At 37.0% G+C, this 21,212-nt stretch overlaps 1 protein-coding gene across 9 annotated transcripts in view; it reads left to right on the top strand.

Moving 5' to 3' along the window:
• ST7L (suppression of tumorigenicity 7 like) overlaps positions 1–21,212 on the top strand; it is a 137,620-nt gene that overhangs the window by 51,697 nt on the left and 64,711 nt on the right. For 8 of the 9 annotated variants that reach the window (XM_045033293.1, XM_045033297.1, XM_045033296.1 and 5 more), the window contains exons 13-14: positions 2,974–3,066; positions 8,748–8,887. In XM_045033293.1, the coding sequence (XP_044889228.1) occupies positions 2,974–3,066; positions 8,748–8,887 (233 nt within the window). Of the gene's footprint in view, positions 1–2,973; positions 3,067–8,747; positions 8,888–12,395; positions 13,944–21,212 lie in introns of those variants that run through there. The other variant, XM_045033292.1, reaches the window with a different exon arrangement.

Here is a 21,212-nt window from a genome sequence, read left to right as displayed (position 1 = left end):
CATCCCAGATTGAAATTCCTTACCCAGTAGATAATGACTCCCCATTCTTCCTTCCTCTCCAGCCCTTGGTAACTATTCTGCTTTCTGTCTCTATAAGTTTGACTAGTCTAGGTATCTTCTGTAGTGAAATTGTACAATCTTTGTCTCATTAAATCAGGCTTACCTCACTGAGTATAATGTTGTAGCATGTGTCAAAAAATCATTACTTCTTAGGGCTGAGTAATCTTCCATTGTATATATACACCATACTTTGTTTATATAGTCATCTGTCAGTGGATATTTGGGTTGTTTCCACCTTTTGGCTATTATGAATAATGCTGCTATGAACATGGGTATACGAATATCTGTTTAAGTTCCTACTTTCAGTTTTTTTGGGTATATACCTAGAAGTGGAACTGGTAGATTATATAATTCTATGTTCAATGTTTTGAGGAACTGTCATACTATTTTCTATGGCAGCTACACCCATTTACATTCCACCAGCAATGCACAGGTTTTCACTTTCCCTATATCCTTGTCAACACTTGCCTTTTTTTTTTTAATAGCCACACTGATGGGTGTGAAGTGGTATATCATTGTGGTTTTGATTTGTATTTTCCTTATAATTAGTGCTGTTGAACTTTTTTTAATGTGCTAATTGGCCATTTGTATATCTTCTTTGGAGAACTAGGTTGTTTTTCAATTAACTACCAGCTCTCTTATTTGTAACTTCTTAAAATCATTTAGAAAATGAAAAAGCTTGATCAAAATGTTTCATCAGTTGAATTTTTATAATTGTCTTGGAAAGTGCATTTCTGCTACCATTAAAAATTCAAAAATAAATTCAATACTCATTAACTAGAGTTGGTTGATCCCCCTCAGTTCCCAAACTTTGCACTGAGGCACCTTGGGGCCTTGCGGCAAATTCATAAGAGTGCCATGGCATATTTAAAAATTTCAGTGGAAACAACAGTAATACTCAATATGTGTCAGGCACATTGTTAGTTCCATGTAGTTCAAGGTTTCACCATTAGGTGGCTCTCCATTGTCTCTTTCTTTTGATGTTGTCAAAGCTTTGCAAAGCTCGGTTTTTTATTAGCTGCTGTGATTAAAAGAAGTACCACACACACACACACACACACACACACACACACAAATCAGTGTGGAACAGGAAATGACGATGGCAGTGTCCAATCTGACTCCAAGGTTTGAAAAGGTATGCAGCGCCCAACAGGTACATACATCCCACTAGTAAGAAAAGATGGTTGTTTAAAAATGAAATAATTGGGGGCACCTGGCTGGCCCAGTGAGTAGAGCATGTGACTCTTGATCTTGGGATTGTAGTTTCAAGCCCCACATGGGGGTAGAGATTACTTTAAAAAATTAAAATATTTTTAAAAAATGAAATAATTATTTTTTCCTTTAAGTTTTTTTTTTTTTTTAAATTCACTGCTAAGTTGTTAGCACACAAACCTTTAAAGTTGTTTGGATCCACTACTTAAGTGGAATTGTTATATTTCTTTCAGCCTAGGGGCATCATAAAAAATTACTGAGACGTGAAGGGCACCATGTATCCTTGAGGCAAAGAGAATTTGGGAATCTATGCATTAACTACTTGCTAAGAGTCAGACACTATGCTTACCTCTGACAATATGCAGATTAATGAAATTGGGACTAATAAAACTGAGGAGCAGAATGTCTTTGTGTCATTAGGCTTCTTTTTGCTGTCTCTCTAGTAGTCTAGAAGCTCCTCAAAGCCTGGTACTCTATCTCATTGATCCTGTATGTGTCTTCAGTGCCTAATGGTCTGCCCGGCACATAAGAGGTTTTCAATAAGGATGTGACTTACACTGAATTTCATAAATAGTCTTCTTTATGAATGATTTTTCTAGTGTTACCACTGATTTGCTTTGTGACTTTGGACAAATCCCCACTTTTTATTGTGGCAGAACAAAATTCATATTTTGACAAAAGTTTTTTTAAATGTTTATTTATTTATTTTGAGAGAGAGAGACAGAGTGTGAGCAGGGGAGAGGCAGCGAGAGAGGGAGAGAGAATGCCAAGCAGGCTCCATGCTGTCAGCACAGAGTCCGATACCGGGTTTGATCCTGGTATCTCACGAACTGTGAGATCGTGACCTCAGCTGAAATTAAGAGTCGGACACTTAACCAGCTGAGCCACCTATGCACCCCTTGACAAAAGTTTATAGAGCTAAGCACTAAAGGAAAAACAAAACTTAATCACAGTTTTGATGAATACTTAGCTACTTAAGTAGGTAAACAAAGATTCCCCCTTTAAGAAGTCTTCAAGAGGTGGTGATAATCTAGATCAGGGATAGGTAAATTTTTTTCTGTAAAAAGGCAGATGGTAAATCTTTAGTCTTTGTGAGCCATAGTCTCTGTTACAGCTACCCAACTCTTGTAGCATGAAAGCAGCCTAACATAATATGTAAATGAACAAGCAGTTTTAACATCTGTATTCTAACAAAATTTTATTTGCAAACATAAATAGTGGTCCAGATCTGGCCAAAGGGCCATCCTTTGGTGACCTCAGAACTAAATTAAATTCTGCTTGTAGAAAACTTTGGTGACATCTAACACATGAAGTTAGTACCCATTGGAAACTCTTTCTGGGTTGCCAACAGTCATGGTAACAACAGTGATACATGTTGCAATTTTATGAAGGTTCCTGGAAGAAAAGGAAGTTACACCCACAGAGTTAAGTCTGTTGTGTTTGTAGTGAGGAGACAGAGGCAAGAAGGACTCAGCAACCTTGTTATCCACTAATCCCTTCATGCCCTGAATAAATCTTATTCTTCCCCTTATTCCTTCTTTTGCTTCCTTTGTGTCTTTCATCTAAAAGATATCTCTAAAGGAATTAATAAATGCTGTATGAAAATTTTGTAAAAATATGTCTCCACAGTAGCTTTGATTTGTAGTATGGGATGAAAGTGAGTCTGAATTAAATGTCAAACTATATGTTTTTTTTCCTCAGCTTTTAGAATGATTCCATACCCTTTAGAGAAAGGCCATCTATTTTACCCTTATCCCAGCTGCACAGAGACTGCTGATAGAGAGCTATTACCTAGTAAGTAAATATTCTAGTTTTCCTAAACTTAAAAGTAGTTGTGAGATTGTTTTTCATAGTATTTTCTCATGATAAAAGTGCCTTTGGTTGAAATTCAGGATACTGTTTAAAATACTATTTTAGCCATTTCTTAGATGTAGTTGCAAAATTCAGTTCATTCCCATGTATTTTGGGGGTAAAATTCTGTGTTAGATGTGATAAAGAACACAAAAATTGAAGATATTTAAAAGAACAGTCAACTAATAAGCATTTAAAGAAGAAATAATACCATTCATTCACAAACTCTTTTCAGAAAATAAAGGAGGAGGGAACACTGCTCAGCTTATTCTGCGAGACCAGTATGACCCTGATACCAAAACCAAAGACATTACAAGAAAAGAAAACTATAGAACAATATCCCTCATGAATACAGATACAAACATGTTCAACAAATATTAGCAAACTGAATCCAGCCACATATAAAAAGGATTATACTCCATGACCAAGTGGGATTTACCTCACAAATGAAAGTGGTTTAACATTTGAAAAGGCAATGCATCATGTTAGAATAAATGACAGTGGATACAGAGAAAGGGTCTGATAAAAATCCAACGCCCATTCATGATAAAAATTTTGAAAAAATTAGGAATAAAAGAGAATTTCCTCAACCTGATAAAGAGCATCTACAAAAACCCCACAACTGACATCATACTTAAGTGGTGAAAGACTGAATGCTTTCTCCCTAAGTTAGGAATAAGGCAAGGATGTCTGCCCTTCCCACTTCTCTTCAGCATTGTACTAGGGGTCCTAGTCAGTGCAATCAAGCAAGAAAAATAAATAAAAGGCATTCATATTGGAAAGGAAGAAGAAAAACAATCTTTATTCATAGATGACATCATCGTCTATGTAGGAAATCCTAAGAAATTCATAAAAATACTATTAGAACTAATAAGTTCAGCAAAGTTGCAGGATATAATATCAGAATATAAAACTCAGTTGCATATTTAAATACTGGCAGTGAATAAGCAATCCAGAAATGAAATTTAGAAAACGTTTCTAATCATAGTGGCATCAAAAAGAAGAAACAATTTAGGAATAATTTGATGAAAGAAGTGCAAAGCTTGTATACTAAAAAAAACCCTACATAATTTGCTGAGAGAAATTAAAGACAAATCTAAGTAAATGGAGAGGCGTTCCATGTTTATTGATTGGAAGACTCGATATTATTTATATGACAGTTCTCTCCAAATTGATCTATAGATTCAATACAATCCCTATCAAAATTCCAGGAAAGATTTTTGCAGAAATTGACAAGCTGATCCCAACATTTATATGGGAAGGTAAAAGACTCAGAATTGTCAAAACAGTCTTTACAAGGAATGAAATTGGAGAGACTACACTTTGCAGTTTTAAGAAGAGCAGTCATAGACTTAGGAAGAGAACCAGAAATATGTAGGGTTATGATTGCTGAAAGTCCCACTGAGTCCCTGCTTTCAGGAAGCCAAACTTCTCAAAAGAATGGCCTATATTCATTTGTCCGAGTTGCACTTTTTTTCTGTGAACTGGTAAATTTCTGTTTAACTTTTCTTTTTATGATTTAACCAATAAATAAGCATGCTGAAGGGTGTAAACACTAGCACCATGTTTCCTTATGTGATATAAACCTGTGCCATAGTTTTTACAGATCTGGGGCTGTTAGAGCTCAAGTCTAAAGAGGAAAGTTGCAGTTTTACAAACGCCAAATTTAGGGAACTGAAAAGTTCAAACAAATAGATGAAAATTTCGGAGAGATTATGGAAGTTGAGTATGCTGATATTTTTCTCCCAGGGTCTTTTATTTTCTTCCGTCCTCTGAGATAATTTACCTGTCTTGTCTTTGAACTCTCAAAGTATTTTGTGAACTTCTTAACCTCCCCCTTCTAGATTGTAAACTTGAAGGCCAGGATTCTCTTTATCATCTCTTTGGGTATTTCTATGATGTTCATCGTGAAAATTGTGTGAATATTTTAATTAGTCAAATTTGTTAATGCATTCTTATAAACATGCTAAGTATATTGTAAGCACTCAACAAAAATATTAAATATTAGCACCTTTTCCTCTTTATCCTACTCCAAACTCCTGAACTGCTTACGAGTTAATACAAAGACTGATAAACAATGTGTTAAGTGCTGTGTGTATGGAATAGATTTTAAGGAAGCTGGAACGGGGAGTGCCTATCTCTCTAAGGTCAGGGATGATTCCTAAATCTGACTTGAATGACTTGAAGAATGGTAAATCCAACATACAGCACAAGGAGCAAGTTTGGGAACAGGAGTCGGGAAAGTAAATAAATTCAGGCTTTGAATATGTTGTATGTGTAACCTTTCACCCATGTCCACACACACGTGTGTGTGCATATGTGTATGCATGCTTAAATATCTTATTACATAATCTGTTTCACACACACATTATATATATACGTATTATTTATATTTCTAAATAATATATGGTTCTAAGATATGTTTATAAGAAATATACATGTAGTAAATATATATATATTATATAAATAGTAAATGTTGTAAGTATTCTTTAGATAAAAGTAATAGAGAGCTCTTTTAAACTTAAAGGGAATTTGTTAGAAGACTGGATTATCTCAAAGAATCCCAAGGCAGCAATTACAGTTGGACCTCAGAAGGGACTAGAACCAGAAACTAGAAGGCTATAAAGATTTCCAGGAGTCAGTTATCTGTATATCTTTATCTCGGGCTGATTTTTTCAGGCTCTCCTATTCTCGCTTTTCTTTTGTTTCCTTCCCCAGTGCCATCTCCTTTTTGTATGAGCTCTCCTTTCTGCTTCTCTCAGTGTGTCTGCTTCATTTTTATATCTTTCTCTTTGTAGTTTGGCTTTCCCTTCTTAGACACTCATGTAGCCAAACTTGATGCCCCTACATCGCTCTAGTTTACATGTCATCAGTTCAGGCAAATAGTGCAGTATGAATAATAACTCAATCCTGCTTGTAAAACTTCTGGGAGACAGAATCAGATGCTGACAGAATCAGAATCCATGTGTCCATTCCTGGTTCATTTAGCTGTGGGCTAGGGACAGGGTCAGGTTGTGTAAACAAAATTGCCAGGGGTTCTGATACCTCTTTCTCTTGACATCTCTCTACCTCACCAAACCAACTTGGTAGTCATCATTTTCTAGCTATGAATGAGATCACTAAGGGAAACTGTAGAGTGAGAAGTAAGCTAAGAGCAGAACCATGGGGGCACAAAAATGTTGAAGGAATGGGGGGCTGATAAGGAGTCTGGAAGATTCAGTGAAGTAGCGGTCAGGGACAGGACAAGAACCAGAACTAGATAGGCTAGGAACTAAAAAGAGGGGAAAAAATCCAAGTGAGGAGGAGTATCTGATACCAAGGAAGGTGATTACTGAGAAGAATCCATTGACTTCAGCAGTTAGAATGTCATTAGTGAGAGAAATTTTATTTTCTTTCCTAGGATGGTGCTGGTAGTAGTTGCTCTTGTTGTTTTCCATTTTAACAGAAATAAGGCAAAAGAATAAATCTTTGATTATGGAACATCAATATGCAAGAGTATATTATATTAGGTTAATACATTTAGCCTAAAATACCCCTCCCCAAAATTATAAAGGTTGCCTGATATAAGGCCAATTTTACATAGTAATATGAATAAAGTCAGGGTTTTTCGCACGTATTGCCAGAGTCCCAGCTTATAAGAACAGAGAGTTTGCTTTTTGGCAGGCCTTTATTATTTCTAGGGTACTTAGACATTTGCAAATTCCAGGAGGTAGGAGAAGAGGGATATGCTGGGGTCTTTGTTTGATTATACTGTTTGTTCTGAGAATATTTGTCTGTGTCTGACTGTGGTAGAATGAACAAATTTTTAATAATGTGGAGTTCTAATACCCAGGAGTACTTAATGTTTTTTTGTTTTCAATTCTCCTTCAACCTTGATATGACTTACAACATTCTGGAATTTGCTTATGAACCTCATAAGCTCAGACTTGAACTATTCCCTTAGTTCACATAGCTATTTAGTTGTCTTTTATGCCTCCTGATAAATTTTTCTCTACAAGCCAGTGATGAAATTTGAACTTTACTTCCAAGGGAGTGTTTCTGTACTAGTCATCCATTATATTGATGTATTAGCCAAACATTGACTGACAAGTGAATCTACAGAAAGCAATCCAAAAAGAAAAACTTAAGTCTCTCCTATAGTATAAAAATTTCATATTTTAGGAGATTATCTTACTAAAGCTATATAGTTTTCTGCCTTATAAAGTGGAAATAATATCTATCTCTTAGGGAAATTGGGAAAAAATCAAACTAATGTAAATTAAAGCACTTTGTGAGCCATAAAATGCCATACAGTTTGATTAACTTTATTAATGTTGCCATCTGTCACATAATAAGAGTATTAGTGACCATTGGTATATTTAAGTGTTCCCTGTCATTGCAAGTACGATGGTTTGCCTCTCTTGGTTTGCTGGAAGAAGTTGTCTTCTCATGGCTGAAGGACAGGGCAAAAGGGACTGCTGGTTTTTTGGGTGCTGAAAGTTCAATGTTGTCCGTAGCTTCTAATGTTTCTAATGTTTTTAAAAAGTTCAGATTTGGTGTGTTTCTACTTTAAAAGTGATTCAAGCCTCTGGAAATTTTCTGGATTTTTAATGAGTTTGGTTTTTGGCATATTCTTTCAGAGTATAGTATAAGACATAAAAAATATGGCTACCAGAGGAAACTTAGGTGTAATCTTCTCTGTGAATCATTATGTTTAAAAAAGTGAAATTTATAGCTGACCTTGATTCAGCACTGAATTAGTCATCCCTTACTTATGTAGGATATTACATCAGGAATTCCTGGGTTTGTGTCCAGCCCTGAGCAGTCAACTTACTGGACTAATGAAGTCCCAGAATAGCTCTCAGTTTAACAGACGTTTATTGAGCACCTACTATGTGCCAAGCATGGTAATACGCTCATCAGCATTGGTATGCAGGTATTTTCAATCAAATTTCAAATAAGATATAAATGCTTGAATACTGTTAGTAATGGAATATCCAGTCTTTAGAAAAATAATCCCTGATTTAATGTGTGAATGTGGTAAAAGAAGACAGGGTACTTGGTTTATGATCAGAATCCTAGGGCTTTGGTGTTCTAGTTCAGGTTTTATAGTGCTCTATGAAATGCTACAGATAGAACATTTATTAATAACTGGGTAAAATTGTGGTTCTGGGAAATCTGCAACCACACATCTGTCTCGCGATTCTGTACTTGTCTCTGAGCTCCTAAAGAACAAGAATTATAACAACTCACATTTAATAAGGACTTACAGTGTTCATCATAACAACTCCATAGCAACTATGAGAGGGTTTAGCAACTTATTCAAGATCACACAGCTAATAAGTGACAAAGCTCTTTTTCAAAAGCACCTCAGCATGACTTTACAATTAATGTTCTTTCCCACGATGCCATCCTATTCTTAGTCCCCAGCACAGTCATCTGGCTCCATAGATAGGCTGTTGATGCTGGAATAAATAATGAATAACTCTCTTCTATCTTGCTATCCCGAGATGCCTTGTTCTTTTTTAAAAAAAAAAAATGATTTTCCTTTTTAGTTTTAAAAAATAAACTTTGTTTGAAAATATTAAAACTGGCTTACACTGTATTCTTAAATAAAATCCATTTCAACCTTTTCTCCCTTGCAGCCTTTCATCATGTTTCTGTTTACCCAAAGAAGGAGCTTCCTTTTTTCATCCATTTCACAGCAGGACTGTGTTCTTCTACAGCAATGATAGCTCTTCTCACACACCAGTTTCCTGAAATCATGGGTGTTTTTGCTAAAGCTGTAAGTATGATCTCAAGGACTTGTGTAGAGTATTTGTAAAACACACAAGAAACCATCTCTGATCTGTTTGTGCTAAGCCAGTTGATCAGTGGAAGATGTTTGTTATAGTAAATTACAGGAACTGATTTGTAAAGTTGCTGCCATAAATATGTCAAACATAAGTTTCTTGGTGACTTGAGCTATATTTTTGTTGCTTAAAAATTTAAAGACTACAATGGTGTAACATTATACAGTTGGTCTTTGTAGATCACTTTTGGTGGTAAACACAGCACTTGTTACTAGCTGAGGAATAATCCAACTCTTTTAAATGCTTTCTTTTTGGCATTTAAAAAAATTCCCTATTTTGTAAACAAATTTTGATTTTTCCATTTAAAAAAATTTTTTTTTCAACGTTTATTTATTTTTGGGACAGAGAGAGACAGAGCATGAACGGGGGAGGGGCAGAGAGAGAGGGAGACACAGAATCGGAAACAGGCTCCGGGCTCCGAGCCATCAGCCCAGAGCCCGACGCGGGGCTCGAACTCACAGACCGCGAGATCGTGACCTGGCTGAAGTCGGACACTTAACCGACTGCGCCACCCAGGCGCCCCTGACTTTTCCATTTAAATGAAATCATCAGTTGTAAGGTTTGCTGATGGAGAATAAGTAGGTAAGATGGTACAGATGCGACATTTGCCCTGAGTACAGAATACGCTTCTTTACTCAAAGCTTCTCCCTGTTGTATCTTCATGTTCTTATTGACTTTCCCCAATCTTGGGTGTAAAACCATGTATAGACCTTTAGTTTCATTTTTGTCCTTCAATTTTGAACTACTTCCCCATTTCCTGACCCAGGTCCAGAAAGTACTTGATATTAGAGAGAGTATCCCATGATTATTTACTCTTCTACATAAAGTTAGTAATTAGTGTCACTGGCTTAAAGTAAAATTACCAAAGATAAGTCCCTTTAAGTCTCCGAGCCTTTAAAAAAATGTGTCTTTCTTGTACATCTTGGCATTTTTACCAGGTAATAATAGTTCAAACCCAAAAGGAAAATGCTAATTCATTCTAGTCCCAGATCAAAAAGCATTGAGAACTGTAGAAACACTGGCCCTTACTCGGTAATGTAATTTCTATATTTTTCTCTATATGCCTCCATTTTGACTCTCTGTTTCCTCACAATTTCTTTTTCTGCCTTAAGAACACTTTATTTTGTGCCTTAAAGATCAGTTGGTTTTCTTTTGGCACCAGTAGTAAAAGCACTGGTTTCCCTTTTTCCCTGAAGGTCAACTGTATAATGTGTTAACTTGCCACTGGCTGTAGGCCTAGGAGTCTGCGACTGCACTTGATTCTGGGTCAGTCTTCAAGGGGAATGACTTCCCACTGTTGTTCAGGGAGTATAGATATTTGGGTTGGAAACGGACTATTTCCTTTTAGTGTAAAAGGGAAGTGTAGTGATCATACCATAACTGTTATTCGCAGTGGTGCTGCCTAGGGAGTGAGTGCATCTCAAACTGAAATGACCTTACTGTGTAATCTGGCATGGAAAAAGTTGACTAGAAAAGGAATCCTGTCCATTTAACAACTGGAAAAATATATGCAGCTGTGTATTTGAGATCACAGGCGAGCAGTGGAAAACTCGTTGGGTTTCTCTCAGGGCAGTGGGGAAAAGATAAAATTGAGTGAGGAGCAAGATCTAGAATCTGGAATCGATAGGTAGCAATTGTTAGTAGTATACTTCCAGCTAAAAATAATGCGGAGTGTACTCACTATCTGTTCTGTCCATTCATGTTAGTATACAGTGTCTGTCTTTACCTGAGACGTTGCTGATGGCACCGGAAGAGCCTTTAAGATTACACAGCACAAGCTCCTTAGCACTCTTCTAGAAGAGTCTGAGAATGAATAATTATATATTTTAAAGTGGACACTTTTTTTAGACCAAAAGTTATTAATTTACTGTGATTCTAGTTAGTGAACAATAAACAGGCACTTATTTACTATCTTTTGATATTTGTATGGTTGGTGGTATATAGTGAAAAATGTGCCTCACAGCAGACTTTTATAGCCACATTTTATCCTCTGGCCTTTACATGCACATTTTAAGTTCCTAAAAGCTAACTATTTACTGAAAGTACCTGGAAATCAATATTTGGTATGCTGCAGTATCAAAGTCAGGTTTCATTGAAGACTTTATGGAAAATTATTACATAAGGGCCATCCCCATCTTATGAACACAACGTATAAATGCCTAACAGCCAACTAGCCCACAACGGAGCTGGAGGCTCAAATTCTGCTTCTTCACCTCTTAATATAGTGTGGTCTATAGAGTAGGAACGTCACCATCACCCAGCGTGGTCTATGTGGTAGGAACATCACCATCACCCAGGAGCTTGTTAGAAAGACATAGCCTCAGGCACCACTCCACACCTCCTGAATCTGCTTTTTAACATGACCCCCAGGTGATCCTATATGCACATTTGAAATCTTAAGAAGCCCTGCTCTCCTCTACCCCCATAGGAGGAACGTAGATTGCCTGGATAGTGCCACTTTTTTGAGGTAGAGAAGGGGCAGCATTGCAGAATGGTGATGAGCATAGGTTCTGGAGCCAAACTGCTTTGCTTTGAGTTCCAGCCCTGACATTTACTGTCTGTGCAACTTCAGATAAGTTACTTAACCATTTCTCCCCCTCATCATGAAATGAGAGTGGTACTACCTCATGGGTTTTTGTGAGGGTTAAATGAGTTTAAAATATGTCAGGTGTTTAGACTCACGTCTGTCCATAGTAGAAACTAGGGGAGTGTTACTGTTGTTGTCACCCGTCATGGTCATCATTATCACCAAAGTGCAGCTGTAGTGAAGAATACTACCCCCTTCACGCTGCAGGAGCCATGTCCCAATAGTACATTCAAAATGTGTTTCCCACAGAAATTGTAGTATAAATGGTGGTTACGTGTCATTTAAACAAGACTGTCAGTACCATACTGCTGGTACACTATGTGTATTTGTACCACCAAAAGGGGAGAAATGTTTCAGATTCTAGGAGCTGGCAAACTGCCTCGTAGAACAGAAACTATTGGTAAATTGCAAACTGCCTGTGTTAGGGTTTTCAATTAAGTCATATATTTGATAGCCAAATATAGTGGAACTCAATCTATTTAGGAAGGCAAAACAATTTAAGAAAATTTCCTAAATTTCTTCCATTGTTGTCATGGTCCCCTCCTCATCTAATATATATTTTTGTTTTAGCTCACATGCTAGAGTAATTTACTTTGAATTTGTTAAAATACATTTGTTACAAAAATTGCTTTTTTTGTGAAGCAAGGCACTATGGATTAATGATTTTTAATAACCCCACTGTACATCAGATTGAGATAAATGGAAGGGAATGAACTAGAATGGTTAGTGGTTTTAGTGCCTGGTTGTTGTTTTGTTTTTTGTTTTTTGTTTTGCATGGTATAAAGCTATATGGAATAAGACTTCAGTGTCAGCAAGTTAGGACTTTTTTCTTGTTTTTTTTTTTCCTGGCTGAGATGAAAACCAAGCCTGACATTCGACATAGAGCAATAATAAAAAAAAAATGCATAAGTCCCTGGAGATGTGGAATGTGCTGATATCAGAGCCGATATTCTCCAAGGCCAGAATTCCTGAAAAAGGAAAAATTGCTTTTAAGTGGTAGGTCATTTTCTCACCTGCTTTGAAGCCTGCTGGGTTAAATATGAGAGTTCAAAGTAAGGGTAGCCAGCAAACCAAATGAACTGGAATCTGATTCTGCTTATCTGAAAGGAGCTTCTTTATTTAAGAGCAGCACTGCCCTCTCCTTAGAGAACCAATCTTCATCTACTCTGGCCCCTTTCATTTCTCTCTTGCAAGAAAAGCTTTCTTCTTAGTAAGCCTTGGGAGGGCGTTATCACAGCAGTGAAGACTAAAGATGGTCTTTGGGGATTTCACTAACTTGCTGATGAATTCAGGCTTGTGGCATGTGACTTTAGTACTTTGAATTCAGAAGTGTGTTTGAATATAAAAATCCTTAGTTGGGTTTTAACTAAATAGGATAGCCTTTGCAACTTGGCAGAAAAAGGTGTTAGTGGGTAAAGACAGGAATAAAAAAGATTCCCAAATAAATTGTTTGTTTCACTAAAGCAAACCTCTGTTGAAATCTGTTTCACTGAACACATATTGTAGCTGTGCTGAGGTGGGAATGGGCCCTGTTTCCACATATTTTTACTAATCTTTATGTGGGAAAATGTGGTTGGACATGCCAGTGATGAATTTCTGAGCAACTCATAATTGGCTGGCTCCACTGTAACTAGGGCCTAACAATCTGCTTGATTAATTCTTTAAGGACTACATTAGCCAAGTTGCATGATTTCCAAAGATATAGAAGGTCAGATGTTATACTAACAAAAGACCTTTCTACAGAATGTCTCACTGGGATTTCTTCAGCCCCTTCCCAAAAATAATTAATATTTTTCTCCCCAAATTACATTTTTAAGAATAATAAGCAGAAATAAATGGCCAAGTGTGTTTTACTGAATAGTGATCAAAACTTTTGAGGTTTGTACACTATTCTCATGATTTTTTTCCAGGGCAAAGATCATCCTCGTAACTAGGGAAGTTGGTAGATAATTATAACTTTATATTGAGAAACATACTGGTAGAAAAAAATATATTATTTGTAAAAGTTCCTAATTTTCCATTGTCATAACAAGGGACATGAAATCTGTTCATAGGTGAAAGTAATTTTTTATATTCTCCATCTGACTTCATTCATAATGAAAACCTATGATAGTTACATCCCTCTTTCTTAAATAGGGTCACATTCAGAAATTCAACCGACAAGGAAAATAAGTCTCTTTACTTTGTTTGAAAATGGATTATTTTTCAAAGCTTTGAGACTTCTTTGGTTCCTAAGAACTGACATAGCTTTTAAAACATTTTTGAATTGTAACCAAGCTTATATTCACATAAAATATTGTTCTGTAACCATGCTATTTCTACAGTAATATATCTGAGGTATTTCCCAGAGATTATACTGATAATAAAGGAGCCCATTGTGTGACAGGTCAAAAAATGTTAAATGTTTATATTTTTGTTTCTTTGCTAGTGCCACTGAAGTCTTTATTTGGGCAATCTAGCATGTTCCAATTATGATTTTCTTAATAAATAGAGGGGTATTTCTAGCAAGAGAAAAGATGTTCTCTACTTCCACTAAGGGCATTTCTCATGCTTCATTCTCATTGTTCCCCTTCAAAAAGAACCAGACTGAGAAGTTTGTGAAATCGCTGATGTTCTTCTTTATCCATATTTTCTGAGTACTAAATTCTTCTTTTCAAAGGCAGGAAAAAAAAGAATAAAAGTTAATGTACTTTTTTTTTTAAATGCTTATTTATTTTTGAGAGAGAGAGAGACAGAGCATGAGTGGGGGAGGGACAGAGAGGGAGACACAGAATCTGTAGCAGGCTCCAGGCTCTGAGCTGTCATCACAGAGCCCAACGCGGGGCTTGAACTCACAAACCGCAAGATCATTACCTGAGCCAAAGTTGGATGCCCAACCAACTGAGCTACCCAGGTGCCCTGGCAATGTACTTTTTAATGCATGTCTGTATTCCTTCTCCAGGGTTTAATTCAGTTTTGAAGTTTATGGAAAGCACTCTCTTTCCCAATTAACATGTGCCTGTCAAGTATGAAGTTCACAAAAGCTCACCCTGAATTTATTTGGCAGTATATTTAATCATCCTTTCCCCCTCAAAGTGAACATCTCAATGCCAAAGTTTAGAACATCCTGTCACTAACTGCTGCTGATCTATTGATTGCTTAATCATTAGCACTTGGGGCAAAGTGGACTGCATAACAGTTTTTGGAAGAGCTGCGCTTAGATATTGATGTAAATTGCTCACTCCAAACCCATTACATGAGTGATATTAAAATTCATGTTAGGAAACCTACTGATTTTTCTTTCAGAAAACATCTTTGTTTTTTTGCAGACCCAGCATAGTCCTCTAAATGGAGAGAATAATGGGAATGCAGAATAAAATTATAATCTTGAGGAATAGTTTTTATTGGCTTGTTTCTTGAGTCGAACTTTGCTCCTTCTCCCACCAATCAAATTACTAATACTCAAAGGAAATAAATTTGTACTAAATATATTATGATTTTAAACCAGGAGTAATTTAGATTTCTGTTAGTTATTATCTCTTCTCTCAATAGTGTGTACATATATTCTCATTTATTCTTACCTGAGCCATTGCAAGACAGACTGTGGTTTTCCAGCTTTACAGATGGGGAAGTTCGAGTCATTCAAGTTAAGCCATTTGCTTGAAATCATACAGTAGATAGCCCTTTAGTCATGATATATATGCTTGGTTTCAATAATATGTCAGTTCACGACTCACACCAAAGCAAATACAAAAGAATAAATTTCAAACTAAATATAGTAATGGTAACGGGATATAGAATGATAGAATGGTGATAGTAACGTGGTTTTGCTAGAGAAGTCTTGCTATAGGAGATGAATTTGGAGGTGTTTTTTTTTTTATCGCAGCATTTTTTTAAATTTTATTTTTTATTTTTTAAAATTTACATACAAATTAGCATATAATGAAACAGAGTTTTAAATGAAAAGGCTGATACTGATTTTCAGAAAATAGAAAGGACACTTAGGTTGCAAAAATGCTTCCTGCAAAAATAAAAATATAAATATACAAACTGCCTGGGGAACTCTTCACTCTTCACAGTATTAGTTTATTTGATGAACTCTGATGCTTTAAAATAAAGAATGCCCATTTGCTTTTCTGTCTTCAAACTGGTTCATTTTCATTTCATTCCTTTTCTTGCTAGTAAGTCACTTAAGAAGAACACTGTTTGGTTATTTACATCACATACTCAGACAACTGTATAAAGAACTTAAGTCTTTCTAACTTTTGGAAATGTGCAGTAATACTAAAGAAACAGTAGATGCTGGTTTGTAATGATTCAGAGGGAATTTGACTCTCTGAAATGGTAAAAAAAAAAAAAAAGTTTTAATACAAAGTACAAATGTATACGCTATGTTTCAATATCACTCTTCTTTCAAAATCAAAGGGTAAGTTTGTGAAGAATTAGGGAGGGAAGTTTAACTGAGCAGAATAAACTTTTGGTCTAAAATTTAACTTGTGGGTATTTTTTGGCTAACATGGGGATTTTAGATAGTAAAGGTACTTCTAGGAGCTGTTATCAATAGGTAGGGAACTTGGGAGGTGTCTGGGTGGCTCAGTTGGTTAAGCATGAAACTATGGCTCAGAAACTATGTGCTGACAGCTCAGAGCCTGGAGCCTGCTTCAGATTCTGTGCCTCCCTCTGTCTCTGTTTCTCCCCTGCTTGCAGTCTGTCTGTATGTCTCTCTCTCTCTCAAGAATAAATAAAGATTAAAAAAACATATAAAAATAAATAGGGAACTTGGGTGTGTTCTTTAATGCTGATAAGGCCTCAATACAAGATTGGGTGTTAATGGTGCTCTTTCCAAATTAGAGGAAAAAATAAAATTATCTGCCTTAGTTCTATAGTGGCATTAGATTGAAGCCAGCCTCAAGAAAAGAAATTATTTTGGCTTTAGGTGATGCTCAACAAAATTAAGAGAACTGATATTCAGAGAATTCAGACCACATAATTACCCTCTCAATCTCATCCTGTAATTTCAGGCATTCTGAAAATGAAATGTATATGTGTTATTCAAAGTGTCGAAAAGGCTATATTCTTATTGAGTACTTGTATATTACCAATAGGATATACAGAGAGAGAAGCAGTTTGGGGAAGAATTTAAAAGGGAGCATATTCTCACACCCTTTGGTAGGAACACGCCAGCTCTTGTTTTCATGTGTTCAATATGCCAGAGTCCCAGTTTCTTTCTGAAGCCAGAGTTCAAGCTTTTATGCCCAGGTAGCAGGAGCTTTACAATTAAATTTTAATCCCTTAGTGTTTGTTAGACTCTTATCTAGACTATAGCGACGACTATTCTTGGCAAGCAAAGACATTGCTGTTTTTCCTTCAGTCACAATGAGATAGAAAAATGTTCTCTGGCTGGGGTGTAGATGAAGGCACTTTACTAATCTTATGCATAATTCATCTTTGGTTGCTGAGGTACTCAGAGTTGAAACTTTGCCCTCTGATAAAATTCAGCTGGATTTTTTATTTACTTGACTCTGATCCCTTTGGATTTAGCCCTTTATGGGAGCCTAGGGATTGTAATTCAGCTAAGTCCTAGCTGTGTAGACTTTTCTTATTAATTTGCTCTTGCTGTATTTTAGCTATTGTTAAGACCGCCTTTAACAACAACAGCAACAACAGCTGTACTAAGAACATGCAGTTCAGAGTCCTAGATACTCTGAGAAGATTCTTCTTTCAGTATTGGCTTATTGACTGGAAGGACTCCAATAGGGCTCATCTTAGTTTGTTTTCAAAGTTTAGTTTTTAAAGAGCCTCAGCATTTAAAAACATGCTAACTGTTGTCCTATAACATGCTATAGTATGCTGGTGATTATTCTGTACTGTACTCCCAAGTTTTCCACATTCAACTTCATTATTTTAAGATGTTACTACTAATGAACTTGTTTCTTCCTTCATTCAGTGAACAAATGTGTTATCAGGTACCTTTATGAAATATAAAACACAACTTGTTCACAAGTAACTCGTAGTCTAGCCGTAGGGGGTTTGAGACCGGCAAGGGATGCATTCGTGTAAGACAGAGGCTGCTGCCACGGCGATAGATTAGCTCACCCTTGCATGTTTATTCATCTGACTGGAAGTGGCTGAGGAATTATTTTCACGTGCCTCACATAAGATGTAGTGACCTAAAAAGTCATTTGAGACTCAGAGAGGAGTTTTCCCTTTAGATCTAGGCTTTGTTTAGTCAGGGGTCCTTTCAGTCAAACAAGGCAGATAAGGGAGTCTCTATTTTATTCTCTTTCAAACAAGGAGACACATAGGACTTTCATCTTTACACCTAACTGATGAAGTTCATGTCTTTATAAACTGTGGTACTCATTATGTCTATCTGAATAGTTTAAACTTCATCAAAAAGTGAAGTGCTCCACAATTCAAAATTGAAATAAGAAAGGTCTTGCCTCAAGAGTCACATAGTAGTCGCCATAGTAGCATAAGACAGAGGCCTCTCTCACACTTACACTTCCATCGTCCTCTTTTATAACCTCTCATTGCTAATAATGACAGACTGATAAGGGTTAAAGGCCATTCTGGTTTAGAATATGAAACAGTATGATGTCATTGTGAAGCAGAATGGGAGAACAAGAGTTAGGACTAAAATTAGTTGGGTCTGTGGCCATGTGGGAAAGATGGGAAAGAGCCACTCCAAATTTCCCAGAGCCTACCGTTAATGTTAAAGCTGCATCCTGCAGTGACTGATTCTGAACATAGGCACATGTTAATTTTAAAAAATCATAAAAGGATATTGGGGTAGGCACTGAAATAAGGTTCCAGAATTCCCCAAGCTGAATTTTGCCAATCAATTCTGCATCCTGACAATTCTGTCTTTTTATAAGGAGAGCCACCAAGATTTTCCAAGTAACTAAAAAATATTTCCAATCTTCATTGGGCTCAATCAAATATATGTGCTGGCTAGGTCATTAGGGATGACCTTGGAATACATATTTCAGAATAGGCACAGGGGAGCTGTGCCTTGGGGAGCTTATACTAATTAGGCGTGTAATCAATAAATATGATAATATGATGGAAGTATATGGAGTGGAAGAGTAGGCCTAAGGTTGTACTAGGGGTCAAAGAATATACTGATTTAACTCAGTGTGACAGCAGAAGAAAGGAAGTGGGATGATTTGAACAATGACTTAGAGGCAGAAGACTGCAGATCAGGCTTCGGAATTTACTGGTGACTGTTCTCTAAGAGTCCATCTGAGCTTGCTCTATCTGATGGAATAAGTAGAAATTATTAGTGCTTGGGTAGGTTAACAGAAAATGTATCTCTGGATAGTGAGTTAGATGCATGACAGGATCTTCCAGTTCAGAAGTCTGATTTGTAACATGCTCATAAGGAGTCACATTCATATTTCTAGGTTGTAAGGAGCCCAGTCTCATCCATTCACCTGTGTTCTCGTTTAGCCTAGACCGTGTCTGCTAATGCTAGGTCTCTAGAGAAAGAGTTAAGTCGACTCCAGGCCCCCTGAGTTCCTACCGCCACCAATTCCCTTAGGACTTGGACAAAGATAATGAATAGAGTTACTTAAAAAAATTTTTTTAACTTTGATCTTTCAGATGGCATTGAGAGTAACTGTATCTTTTGTTTGGTGTCAAGCTCCCTATTGAATTATTTTTTTTAACGTTTATTTTTATTTTTGAGAGAGAGAGAGAGAGAGAGACAGAGTGGGAGTGGGGGAGGGGCAGAGAGAGAGGGAGATACAGAATCCAAAGGAGGCTCCAGGCTCCGAGCTGTCAGCACAGAGCCCGAAACAGGGCTCAAACTCACAGACCATGAGATCATGACCTGAGCTGAAGTTGGACTCTTAACTGACTGAGCCACCCAAGTGCCTTGAATTATTATTTTTTTAATTGCTTTTGAGCAATAACTTTTTCTTTGGTTGCTTAACCGGTCGTACAAGTTAAGACTTCTATCTCTATGTGTATTTTATAATAGCTGCCCTGAGAGAGCGGATGAAAAATAATAAGTCAGTTAGATATTTTATGAGTACTGAAATCCCTTCCATTCAGAAATGTAAATAAAATAAGCAGCATGAGCAATCAGCTTATGGCAGATTCCGTGGGTTTATGTTACATAGGGAAATTATAGTGCAACCTGAAACACACTTCTTAATGAATTCATAGTGGTGTCACAGTTGAATGAAACCCTTGAGCTTTTTTCTGTCGTGAAGGGTTTCAGAAATCACTTTTTATAAATTGCCTAGGGTAGGAGGAAAAAACTAAGATGATACCAAAAAATGCCGTCACTGTTAAGTGGCTGCCTCCCAGCACCAAATTGTGCCAGTTAAGTAAAGCAAAAACATAGGATACTGCTCACCTGTGGGCTTATTCAGTGTATGTGTATGTGTACATACATGTGCGTGTGTATTCTAATGCAGCTGACCCTTGAACAACACAGGAGTTATGGGCACTGACCTGCTGTGCAGTCGAAAATCCATCTTTTGATTCTCCAAAAACTTACTGTTTACCGGAACCCACATCAATAACATAAATGGGGGTGGCTTGGGTGGCTCAGTTGGTTGAGCATCCGACTTTGGCTCAGGTCGTGATCTCACGGTTCGTGAGTTTGAGCCCCATATCAGACTCTCTGCTGTCAGCACGGAGCCCACTTTGGCTCCTCTGTCCCCCCCCCTCTCTGCCCCTCCCCCTCTTGTGCTCTCTCTCTCTCTCTCTCTCAAAAATAAATAAACATTTAAAATATATATATATTAAAAAATAACAGTTAACACATATATTGTATATATATCCTGTATTCTTATAATTAAGAAAATCATAAGGTAGAAAAAAATACATTTACAGTACTGGACTGTATTTATTTTAAAAATCTGCATATAACTGCACCCATGCAATTCAAACCAGTGTTGTTCAAGGGTCAGCTTATTCTTTTTCTGAAAAAAACACAAGGAAAATGCTGTGGAAGGACAGGTTGCCCTTGTGATTTTTGTCCCCAGAAGTTGAGAAAGCTCAGTTAGGAAGTATGACAGGAGCTTGGTAAATAGCTCTGTTTTTACCTTCACAAATGCAAGAAGCCAGAGACCTAACTGAAAGTCAGGAAATTGGAATTTGTCTCTTGTCTGGCAGCCTCTTTATCTGGCAGCTTGTAGCACACAAGAACTATCTTCTCACTTATCAGTTAGCTGGTTTTGTAGTTCCTAAAGTTCTTTCTTCACTCTCCTCCTATTCGCTGTGGCCTTGGAGGTGATGAATCCGCTAGCCACAAAAAGTCCAGTATGTCAAACGGGACATAGGGGCCAGTCAAGCTCTAAGGTTGGGAATGAGGGAAAGAAACACATATTTTTAATTTCATATTATTTCTTTTTAAAATTTTAATTTCTTAAGCATTTGGCTTGATTTATGTCAGATTCTGGGCTTGGAAGCCTACATGAATGCATCACAGTTCTGGATAGAATACTTCATGTCTCTTATTTAGCCTAGAATCTCAAATGGTAGTGAGTTGTAGTTAACACTTAGCATTTGTGAGGCTTTACAGTGGAGCTCTCTTTTCGTCCCTGTATGTGTAACAAACGGCCTCATCCTTGTGCTCTCCCATAGGTACCCCCGTGTTTACTGACCTAGAGCAAGATGCTGTGTGGCCCTAAGGGGCTCTGCACCATCTGACAGTCTAGGCATATGCCGCTAGCTCA

The sequence above is a fragment of the Felis catus genome, chromosome C1, assembly GCF_018350175.1.
Source record: "Felis catus isolate Fca126 chromosome C1, F.catus_Fca126_mat1.0, whole genome shotgun sequence".
Classification (NCBI taxonomy): domain Eukaryota; kingdom Metazoa; phylum Chordata; class Mammalia; order Carnivora; family Felidae; genus Felis; species Felis catus.
This window is presented reverse-complemented; position numbering and strand designations above follow the sequence as displayed.